The 12,556-nt window shown below is 37.4% G+C and overlaps 1 protein-coding gene across 9 annotated transcripts in view; it reads right to left on the bottom strand.

Moving 5' to 3' along the window:
• Positions 1-12,556, bottom strand: part of TMTC2 (transmembrane O-mannosyltransferase targeting cadherins 2) — a 497,284-nt gene that overhangs the window by 141,275 nt on the left and 343,453 nt on the right. For all 9 annotated transcript variants that reach the window (XM_086398902.1, XM_086398907.1, XM_086398908.1 and 6 more), the window contains one exon: positions 4,553-4,667. In XM_086398902.1, the coding sequence (XP_086255028.1) occupies positions 4,553-4,667 (115 nt within the window). The remainder of the gene's footprint in view (positions 1-4,552; positions 4,668-12,556) is intronic.

Here is a 12,556-nt window from a genome sequence, read left to right as displayed (position 1 = left end):
AATGTGCTGTGCTGCAAGGAAAGCTGCTGCTGCTGCTGTTGCTAAGTCGCTTCAGTCGTGTCCGACTCTGTGCGACCCCATAGACGGCAGCCCAGCAGGCTCCCCCGTCCCTGGGATTCTCCAGGCAAGAACACTGGAGTGGGTTGCCATTTCCTTCTCCAATGCAGGAAAGTGAAAAGGGCAAGTGAAGTCACTCAGTCGTGTCTGACTCTTAGCGACCCCATAGACTGCAGCCTACCAGGAGGTCCATGGGATTTTCCAGGCAAGAGTACTGGAGTGGGTTGCCACTGCCTTCTCTCGCAAGGAAAGCTAGGCAGTAGAAATTATTTCTGGTTATGTAGAGTACTCTCAGTCTTGTCAGAAGAGCCTGTAGAATTCTCTGCAATAAATCTCTACAATAAATCCTGTTTCTGTTTAAACTGGCAAGAGTGGATTCTTTAGTGAGCAACTAAAAACAGTGACTCAAACAAGAAGATAAGTTTAGGAGTAGATCTCTTTTCATTAATTTGACTTCTAATATGATGATTAAAGACCTTCATCCTATCTTGGAAATTTTGTCTAACTGTTGATAATTGTTTATCTGCTCTAGGTTCTCCTTCAAATATTTTCTATTTACATTAACATCTATATAACAAATACAATTATATGTGTATGTCTGCCATATATGGGCTTCTCTGGTCCCTCAGATGATAAAATATCTTCCTGCAGTGCAGGAGCCCCAGGTTCAGTGCCTGGGGTGGGAATATCCCCTGGAGAAAGGAATGGTTATCCACTCCAGTATTTTTGCCTGGAGAATTCTGTTGACTGAGGACCCTGGGGGGGCTACAATCTATGGAGTAGCAAAGAGTTGGACACAACTGAGAGACTAGCACTTCACTTTTTCATTTTTATGCCACATATAAGAGCATATAATTATATACACATATTTATATATACAGACAAAAGTATCACAGATTACATGTGTACATGTACATGTATACATATTACATGCATGTATGTATGTATATATGTATATATATGTATATATATGTATATATAACTATATGTACACAGTTGTATGCTATACTTAATTATACAAATACATATATATATATATAACTACTGTGTATACATCATTCTCATTCTATCCTCCAATCTTTTATCCTTTCAGTCATCATTTTCATATTTTTAGTGTTTCTCATTAAGTTCTGGGAATATATCTATAATTTCTATTTAAATTATCTATGAATTTTACATTGCCACCACTGTAGTCATAAACTCAGAGATCCTATTAATCACTGAGTAAATTTTTCTGACGTTATAAGACCCCTCTTTTCAACATCCTATTTTATTTTCACAGATACATTCAGTTCGGACAGGTTAGATTACACTTCGATAATAGACACATCCTAAATCTTAGTGAAGGGACAAAATTTATTTTGCACTCATTCAACCTATCTAATGCAGTTGAGACGGGAGGTTTGTCTCCCATTGATTATTCCAGGATCTGTTTCTACTGACTCCTACAATTTTGGCTTGAAAGTAGCACACATCACATTCACACACATTTCAGTGACCCAGAAAGACCCAGGGAGGCCTTCAACTGGGAGAAGTCAGGCAAGTGCAGTCCCGTTATGTTTCTTCAAGTCAGAAGGCCAAATATATTTGGTGAGCAGCATTAATACTTCCACATGTAGTGCTCTTGTGAATCACCTTGACAATAGAAATTGGAGGTGGTGGTTTAGTTGCTAAGTCATGTCCAACTCTTGCAACCCCATGGACTGCAGCCTGCCAGGCTCCTCTGTCCATGGGATTCTCCAGGCAAGAATACTGGAGTGGGTTAATTAGAAATGTTCTAATTCTACAGAAAAAGATCTTCATCTATTATTGAGAATTAAAATGAGTCTTTTAGAAATTTTGCAAATTTATAGCCTCTTGAAGGTCTGAATAAGATAGACTTTCCCCTTGATGGGCCCTTCCAATCTAGTTTCTTCTGGGGGAATAATTAATAGATTCCTTGGGTCAACTCACTGGGAGTTAGCCTAGGAAAGGGAAGTTAAATGAGGATGCCTCAAATCATGTCTTGAACTCTCACATTTCTTAAATTGCTGATTTTGGATCTTAGGTCAACCATTAATTCAAGACACAGTCAGGCAGACTTCTGCCCTTTCCCTTACATCCAATTTATCACCAAACCTTGCCAATTCTGTCTCCTAAATATCTTATGAAAGAACAGTGTTCTTGAGGAAAAATTAACATCAAACTCAATTTACCACAATGTGGCATTACCAAGGGAAATATCAGATGCAACACTGAATAAGCAAATTCTTGACAGCTAACCATTTTGATAAGGCTGCATTCAAGGGAAAACCAATAGCCTTTCTTATTATTTTTCAGAAAACCCCTAAATGTTCTTGATTAATAAGGGAAGAGGCTGGTGTTCAGCTTGTACAGTAAGCATTCAAGAAATACTTGAATTTGACAGAGCTGAAAAAATAAGCAAACACATTCACAGGAGCTGCCACCAGGTTGAACAGGATGTGGGCAGGCTGCAGTGGTCATACTCACAATCACGATAGGAAGGCACTGACTGAATGCAACTTGATAAGCAATGCATACTGCAGAAAGCTAGAGAGGTTTTGAAAAATAAATCCTAAGAATTGCCATGCTGCCAATGTATAATAAAACTTTCCACTGGTTTCTAGCACTACGGTAACTAAGGAAAAATTACAAGTGATATATTTAACAAGGACCTTTTTTGTAATTGTTCTTATAACGAATATTGGTAGACCTTGAATTTCAGATATTGATTTAATATGTAGCAAAATGCCTTGTTGATGAAAGTATCTATTATGATTAAGATGAATTAGCATCTAGAAACATGTGCATGCACATTCTTGTAAATGGTTTATTGTGATTAAAAGCATAGTGTTTTATTCATGAAGAACAGAAAGTCCCCTTCCCATCACAGCACCTGACCTTGTCATGCATATTAAACTTGTCTTTTAAAAAAATTATCCTTCCAGTGAAGGTTCTTGCAAACTGGTTACAATATATTTTTTAAATATACCAATAGTTTATTGAATCCTGATTTCTCTTTGAAAGTATCTGCTTTTGGAATGCTAAGCATTAATGTGAAATGAGAGTATTCAACTGAAACCTCACAGTATTCTTTTTCCTCTCAGACTCTGAATTTCTTATTAAAAATTTATTAAAAGCCAAGGAGGAAATCTTAGTGGTTTCCTCTAAGATATAGTTACATTAATAATCTCAAATTATAAATAAAATCTCAAAGTAATTTATAAAACTTGCTTTAAATATTGGTTCCTGGTGGGTATGTGATTATAAAAGGACAGGATGCTTGTGGCGATGCAAATCGTCTGTATTTTGACTGGAATGATGGATACACAAACTGGTATGTGTAATAAAAGCACACAAAACTAAACACACACAGATACACACAATGGCAAAATAAAACTGGGGAAGCCAGTACATTAGTATCAATGTCAAAATACCGGTTTTGATACTGTATGGTAGTTCTACGAAATATCACCATCCGGGAAAGTGGATAAATTGTATAGGGATCTCTCTGTGTTGTTTCTTAACTGCATGCAAATCTACAATCATCTCAAAAAATTTTTATTTTTAAATGTTCCTCTATTTTTCTCAAAAGTCCACGTTTTAAAAACATCCAAACGTGGACCAATTCTGTTATTCTTCTTCCCAGGTAAGAGTGATCTACGTAATCAGAAACTTCCTAGAAGCTAGGCTCTGAGCCATCGTGCAATGTTACCTAAGGAAGCATCTGCATGGAGACTTTGGAGTGGATTTCAAGGAACCACATGTGAGAAGTGGTGTACACATGGCTAATAGAATAAATAATGCTTTTTGAACAACTGTATAAATCATTCGAGTTTCTTAAAAACATCCTTCTTTAATGCATTCACTTTCATTTTATATTGATACAAAAAACTGTTCATATGCCTTTTACTTGTTTTGAATTATTGTAATTAGTCTTCAAAACAATATTTCTGAGAAGAGATGCATAAATAGGTCTAAAAACATACCACTTCAACACATAACAACAGTGTTAATTATAGGCTCATTTGAGAATTTGATAGGCCTTCAATATATTTATATTTGATAATCCTCTCTACTATCAAGCATAATGTGTTCATGTGCCACATTCAAAATAATTAATAAAAAAATACAAATACTGAGATGCAGTTGACTAACTGACACAATGTTCTGTCTTAGAGACATTTAATTAGACAATTATGAATATCAATTTTGCAGCTTTCCTTCTGTATTTTATGGACAATAATTTTTTAATGGAAAAGGGTCTCAATTTTCAGAGAATCCTAAACTCTCATATACCCTATATACTGGGCACATAAATCATAATGAATTAAATAGACCCAACTGATTTTAACATGGTTAAGCAGCATAATTCATTTTGGAATGTAGTGTAAGGTGGTACTTACAAAAAGGGGAATTAGTATAATTGAATAAATTATATTAATAGGTTTAAAGCTACAGTGTAGTCTTTTCAGGTACAGTAGCAAAAACTAACCTGAGCATGTGGGCGGCATTGAAGACAACATCAAACTCTGTGCTGTCCAGCTCAGCTGCTTTTTTTGCCATCTCAGCTGCTTCTATGAGGCGGGCTTCTTCCAGAAGAAACTGACCTGCAAAGCATGAAGTCAAGTGAGCTGAAACCTAGAAAATAATAGTCCTGTGAAACAACTAAAGCTGCTATAGAGAAAAATCTAAGAACTGTGGTAAAGGTGACACAAAGCTAAGATTTATGGGTGCCGCACATCTACATGCTCATTATTCAGGCATACTTTATACGCCCTTCCCTTAACTGCAGAATACTGAAGTGTGCCAAATCTGTTACATTAACACTTTTTTTTCTTAAAAATCCTCCACAGATTATTGAAGAAGAAATAAAATGAACAGATTTAAAGGTATGTTACAAATAGGTAAAAAAAATATATTTATTTTTTTAGGTATAACAAAACAAAAAAATTTCTGGGAAGATTTTAGTTTTCTGATGGTCAAAGTGGGGATTAAAGCACTATGTTAGTTGTGCCAAATCTATAGCTCAGGTGAAATATATTTCAATAAGCCACTCATCAACTGGTTTAAACATTAGTTTCACCTATGTAAGTCACTATAATCATTATGTTGCATCACTAGTGTAAAATTTAATTATTAGCTATAAACCTCTGAGACTCTAAGGTGAGAGTTGCTTTGTAGGAAAAAAAGATATATGACAATAAGTTGAGTTGATTTTAATTACTGGTCCTTTAAAGCAGCTTTTGTCTCTGATGCATATGCACAGTGCTACCCATATTAAGATACATTTATTTCCTTATCTAAGTAACACTAAAATTATTGAATAGAAACATAGAAAGGTTGGCTTAGTATTATCTTATAGATTGACTACTAAACACACAAGAATATTCACAAATTCAGATTTTTGAGATTACTTTCAGGTCAGCTCTGCAAGGTTAAAATTATTGCAGATAGAGCCACACAATTCTTCAAAACTCTCTCTCAAGAACTGTTGTATGATGCTACCCCAAAATCATACTGTAAAGGCAAAGAAAGGTGAAAAGAATTGGGACCAGTTTTAAGGCTGTAAATATGCACAGAGAGAACAGGCTGCTTTCTATAGGTAAGAATTTACTACCAGCAAAAGTAATGATGTTAAGCCTTATCTGATACAGATAATCAAATGAAAATCAAATCAAGGGAGGACAGAGGTATACAGAAACCACCCAGGCAATTGACAGGCTTATAAAGTTGTTTAATTTTATTATTTTTGTTTGTTTTGAGATTCCTATTTTCTTAGAGCTCAAGACTTTAACACTATGAAATATTGCTGGAAAAATGATTTGCAAGTCCTAAGGCATACAAAGAAACTGAAAAACTTTAAAAATGGTAAATTCTTTGCTTACTGCTTATCTTGTAAATATTACAAATGATCTTCTGACCTAAACGGCAGTTCTTAAAATACAGGGGAAACTTTCTACTTTAAGGTTTTATAATCAACCACAGTCACTGCTTGTACTTAAGCGCAGCTTCTAAACTTCAACTAGTAAAGAGTGGTGAGTAAAGCCAGGCCCAGGCTTTTAATCCTACATTTTGACAGGAGTTGGAGGTCCTTTAGTTGTTTCTACAAAATGTTTTATATCACTTTCTTAGTTTTTCACATAACATTTGGCGCCTTTCTCATCTCTCAAAACAAACATAATTTTGGGATCAGAAAATGATTAAGAAAACAAGTTGTAAGGAGTTATGTTGATACATAGAAAAATGTATTACTTTAGGAATTCATGTAGACATTAACTCTACAGACCTGTTGAAATGAGATTCAATTTAAAGTATATGAGGTTTTAATAATGTAGGACAAAAAATAGACAATCTGCAGCATACTGAATATTAATATCTCTGCACATATGCCTTGGAACAGGATACCAGGCTAAACTCATTTTTCAGTTAGTTATGCTTCTTACAGATTAAAAATTAGAACATAATATTAATTGCTACCTATCTTCAAGGCCTATTTACCTAGCTAAATGTATTAATAAATATACTAATTACTTATGTGATTTTTAAACAAAGGATAATGTAGGAATTTATTAATTATTCTTTTCCTTTCCAGACAGTTATTAATTCTGAAAATGTATTCTGTATTAATAGAAGAGAAATGCAACAATTAATGGAATAATGAAGGTTATTTTATTATTCCAGATGGTAAGAGGAAAAGGAGACGTATTAGTTCTGGGGGAAAAAAATGAAATCTATACTCTCCATGCAGAAACAGAGGGACAGAAGAGACAAGAAGCCTAGGTGATGAAGACAATGATACTCGATGGCTTAAAAGGACAGTTGATATGCAATGACCAGGGCAAAGCCTTTCAAGTTCTACTAATGCTGAACATACCTCTGATGTTCATCAACAACAAAAAAAGAGTAACTAACTAGTTGGGTAAAATCAAATAGGCGATTTTTAAAATATTTAAAAACATTTCCTTACAGTTTAGGTAAGCTTTGCTACAGAACACAGACTTTGTAGCAGCTTTCAAGATCCAAAAACTACATGAAACACATAATTTTTAGCACTGCAAATGGTAACCAAAAAAAAAATTCCTATATGATAATTTTCTAACAGGAGGATTCATTCATCATATTAACATGCAAAAAAAGAATAATACAACATATGTGTAAAGTATCTGCCTAATTCCCTCCGTTCTGTTTGCAATAACTCATAGATCTCAATAGACCAGTTAGTGTTCTTCTATGATAAAGCTACAAAACATCAGGCAATGTGAATCACGTGGTGTTTTTAAGTGAATTTGAAAATCTGAACCAAAGTCGAAAATATTGATACCTTATTATTATACTGTGTTATACAGTAATCAATTGTTTGAAATAGAGCTCACAATTGATGGAAAACAGGGCAAAAAGCATTTCAAATACACAGAACCAACATAAATAAAGAAATAAAGACATGCTAGGTTTCTTCTACATAATTATCCAAAGATCCTAAATTGATATGTTATTGGGGAATAACAAAATTTGCTCTTACTCCTAAAAGACTACCTTGATTGCTCCTCTTCTACTAGCTTCTTCTATTATTGCTCCATCATACCCCGGCTCCAGACTCTGAACTACCCTGCTTCCCTTAGTGTAGCCTGCTGCTTCACATCCTTATTTGGCCCTCAACTCTTCAGCCTCTGTGGTTTCTCTGCCTTGTCCTGCCCCAATCTCCAGGCTGCCTATCTTGCCCACCTAGCATAATAGGAGATGTTTCACTTCCTTCCTAAAACACTTCCTTTTTGGTGAAGCCTTCTTTGACCACTTTCCAGTAGTGTTAGAACTGCTTCCCGTTTAAGTTCACTGTAATATAATTTACCAGTCTAAACTAGAGCACTTACAAGAGTAAAAGAGAATGGCATTGTTAATTGTACTGGAACAGGGGCAATAAACCAGAATTGTTCCACCATGACTGCCCCACTTACAGCACATGGGACAGGCTGGCAATCTCAATCCTCTTGTCTTCATTACTATCGGGAGGTGAACTGTTTTACACAATAAAGCACTGAATCAGTGTTAGGAGAAGTGATCGATACCAGCAAGTGAGCCAGAAGTACTCTTCACTGAAGAATACAAAGGTTGACCATTGAGCCCATGAAGACTGAGCCAGATCCTGAAGCTTGGTGAGTTGGATCTCCTATTGGGGCTCTGAGATTGAGGCTTCCCTGGTGGCTCAGATGGTAAAGAATCTGCCTGCAATGCGGAAGACCCAGGATTGATCCCTGGGTTGGGAAGATCCTCTGGAGAAGGGAATGCTACCCACTCCAGTATTCTTGCCTGGAGAATCCCAGGGACAGAGGAGCCTGGTGGGCTACAGTCCATGGACTCTCAAAGAGTCTGACACAACTGAATGACTAACACTTTCACTTTCATTCTGAGGCAAGATTGAGTCAGGACACTGCAGGGAGTGAAGGGTGCTAGAAAGGAAAGGAAGAAAACGAGGAGGGCAGGCTGAAAGATTGCCTTTCTCAGTGGTTCTCCAGTTTTAGCACGTATCACAATCACTTTGAGGACTTGATAAAACAGAAAGCTAGGTTCTGTTCCTAAAATTTCAGATGCAGTGGGTCTAGGGCAGAGCCTATGATTTACATTTTTAAGAAGTTCCTACAGAAAACTGATGCTGCCAGTACAGGGCCCACAGCTTAAGAGCCAGCTGTCTTATGCAAACAAGAAAATGAATGTTTTGCACCATACCCTGGACTCCTGCCTGTGATTAGCTAGGATTAGCTGACTGAGCTCTTCTGGAAATCAACTGCATGTGACATGCCCTCCCTCACATCACAGGCATAATGATCAGGTTCTACATACATGTACAGCTAGAAATACATATGTATGTGAATAAGAAATACTATATGTAAGTTTACTCTCTCAAACTCAAAATGAGGAGATTTAAGAGTTTTATTCCTCACTAACAGGCTAGATCTCTGAGAAATCATTTCTCTTTCACATAGAGTAGACAAACACATTCTTTGCATTTGATAACTGAGTAGAATTTCAAATAAAGAAACCACAAAAATTTAAGTAAAATACATTTTGTTCTCCGGGTGTACTGTGCTACCATACCTTATCATTATTTCTTTGGTTTGTAATTTGTCTTACCAAAGTTAATTACAATCATCTTATTTCCTTGTATCCAATCAAAGGGAGAAAGACCAAAAAAAAGATGAAGACCAAAAAAAAGATGAAGAGTTATAAAAGAAAAAATACATTTGAGTACAGAAAGGCAGAAGAGAAAATAAAAAGAGAAAGCTTTCTCCAGAGGCCCCGATACAGAGCTTAAGTAGTCTCCCAGGGGAAAGGGGGAAAGCGGTTCAGAGTTTTGAATTCAACTATTTCAGCATTAGAGGTGTGCTGCTGCTTCTCTGGACAACTGTCTCACTGAACAATTTAAGAACTTTGTCGATTTTTACCAACATATCAATATGAGAAGCCTGTGAAGATCAATCTTTCATTAATTCCTGGATTTAAAAAGCTGTCTGAAAGGTAGAAAACCATAAAATTGTAAGCTGGCCTTAAGCTGTAGGTTCAAAGACTGCTTTCCAGACGTTCTGCATATAAACTCCCAAGATTAGTTGGGACTGTCATTTTTCACTAAAATATTATGAAAAACTCAGTCTTATGATCAATGCAACTAAATTAAGGAACTAAAACAATTAGTAGTAAGTGCTATGATAATCCAATTCTCTTGAGGAAAAATCACTCGTACACAGCCTTTGAAAAATGGTTAAAGGTTGGGACTTCCCTGCTGGTCCAGTGGTTAACACTTCACCTTCCAATGCAGAGGGTGCAGGTTCGATCCCTGGTCTGGGAGCTAAGATCCCATATGCCCTATGGCCAAGAAACCAGGACATAAACAACATAAGCAATATTGTAACAAATTCAATAAAGACTTAATTTAAAAAAAATAATAAAAAATAAATAAAAATAAAAATGGTTAAAGGCAAATGAAAATCTTTAACAGAGAATTTTTGTTAAAATAGTTCCCCTTAGAGAGGACATCAGGTTATCAAAATATATCTAGAACTGTCTTACTTCCGATACCACCCTGTCTCAAACCATCCTCTCCCCCTGGGTAACAGCAGTAACTTCATAATGGGTCTCTGCACTTCTGCCCCTGATTCTATAGGCTACTCTCAACATGGAGAAGGCAATGGCACCCCACTCCAGTACTCTTGCCTGGAAAATCCCATGGACGGAGGAGCCTGGTAGGCTGCAGTCCATGGGGTCGCTAAGAGTCAGACACGACTAAGCGACTTCACTTGCCCTTTTCACTTTCCTGCATTGGAGAAGGAAATGGCAACCCACTCCAGTGTTCTTGCCTAGAGAATCCCAGGGACGGGGGAGCCTCATGGGCTGCCGTCTATGGGGTCGAACAGAGTCAGACACGACTTAAGCGACTTAGCAGCAGCAGCAGCAGCAGCAGCAACTCTCAACACAGCAGTCAGGGATCCTGTCATTCTAAAGTTGGCTCAGGGGAGCTGAAAGTCATTACACTGGACTATCCTGCCTGATATGACCAACACGGAGTTCTACCCTCAACCTTTACGTCAGTTCTCTGACCTCATCTCCTTTGTTTTCTACTACTCTCCCTCTTGTTCACTGAATCTATATTAGGCTCCTGCTGTTCATCTAACACATCAGAGTAACAAAGACCCCTTCACCAGGGTCTTTTTCCATTCTCTCCGCCTGGTATGCTCTACCCCCGATATTACAGAGGCTCACTCTCTTAATTCCTGGCACACAGTGGGGATTTACTAAAGACATATTCAATGGCAGGACTGAATTAACCTAGTCATAGCTCTATGTGGCTAACTGCTTCATCTTCCAGACCAAGTTAGAACCTAGCCAACGCAGGTCATCAGGCACTTGCCTATTCATAGCCTCTCACCTCACAGTGATTTTATGCAAGGCTGCAGTGAATGGTCACATACGCATAATACACAAGGGTACCATTCACAACGATGTCTCTGTGAATGTGCCTCTTGTGGTTGAGCAACATGGTGGCCCTGACTTTAGACCTTTGAATTTCCCTTGAAATATAAGTGATCCAGACATCAATTATATTAATACCTTCAAAGACATTTAATTTCAGAAAAGTTCAAACTATGTAAGGTGTCTAAAATTTATTATATTCTATTGCACTGTGAAATAATTTCAACCATTTGTGAAAATAACAAGCTGAAGGTTAAAGTATCCAACCCAACATATGGGGATATGAAGATAAATGCAACATTTATTTTTGGAACAGTTTCCATCTAGCAGAGGAAAAGGGAGATTATGAAGATAGTTTAACTATAAAATGTATATAAATTTGAAAAGGGAGCTGTGCAAGGTACCACAAGCAAACTGCATCATTTCTGGATGGAGGTGAATTGCTTGGCATTGTTCACTTTATAATCAAATTTAAATATACATAAAGGGCACAAGCTAAGTGTTCAGTTCAGTTCATTTGCTCAGTCATGTCTGACTCTTTTCCACCACATGGATTGCAACACACCAGGCCTCCATGTCCATCACCAACTCCCAGAGTTTACTCAAGCTCATGTCCATTGAGTCAGGGATGCCACCCAACGATCTCATCCTCCGTCATCCCCTTCTCCTCCTGCCCTCAATCTTTCCCAGCAACAGGATCTTTTCCGATGAGTCAGTTCTTTGCATCAGGTGACCAAAGTATTAGAGCTTCAGCTTCAACATCAGTCCTTCCAATGAGTACTCAGGACTGATCTCCTTTAGGATGGGCTGGTTGGATCTCCTTGCAGTCCAAGGGACTCTCAAGAGTCTTCTCCAACACCACAGTTCAAAAGCATCAATTTTATGGTGCTCAGCTTTCTTTATAGCCCGTACATGACTAATGGAAAAACCACAGCATTGACTAGATGACCTTTGTTGGCAAGGTAATGTCTCTGCTTTTTAATATGCTATCTAGGTTGGTCATAACTTTTCTTCCAAGTAATAAGCATCTATTAATTTCATGGCTGCAGTCACCATCAGCAGTGATTTTGGAGCCCAAAAAAATATAGTGTGTCACCGTTTCCACTGTTTCCCCATCTATTTGCCATGAAGTGATAGGACCGGATGCCATGATCCTAAGATCATGGTGACCATGGTGACCAAACTCTGAATGTTGAGTTTTAAGCCAACTTTTTCACTCTCCTCTTTCACTTTCATCAAGAGGCTCTTTCCTTAGTTCATCTTCGCTTTCTGCCATAAGGGTGGTATCATCTGCATATCTGAGGTTATTCATATTTCTCCCAGCAATCTTGATTCCATCTTGCACTTCATCTACTCCAGCATTTCTCATGATGTACTCTGCATATAAGTTAAATAAGCAGGGTGACAATATACAGCCTTGACATACTCCTTTTCCTATTTGGAACCAGTCTGTTGTTCCATGTCCAGTTCTAACTGTTGCTTCTTGACCTGCATACAGATATCTCAAGAGGCAGGTCAGGTGGTCTGGTATTCCCAT

The sequence above is a fragment of the Bos grunniens genome, chromosome 5 (assembly GCF_055505025.1).
Source record: "Bos grunniens cultivar Pamir isolate PY7600 chromosome 5, Bosgru_T2T1.0, whole genome shotgun sequence".
NCBI classification, from domain to species: Eukaryota; Metazoa; Chordata; class Mammalia; order Artiodactyla; family Bovidae; genus Bos; species Bos grunniens.
Note: the sequence above shows the minus strand (reverse complement) of the source record. Positions and strands in the feature narration are given on the sequence as shown.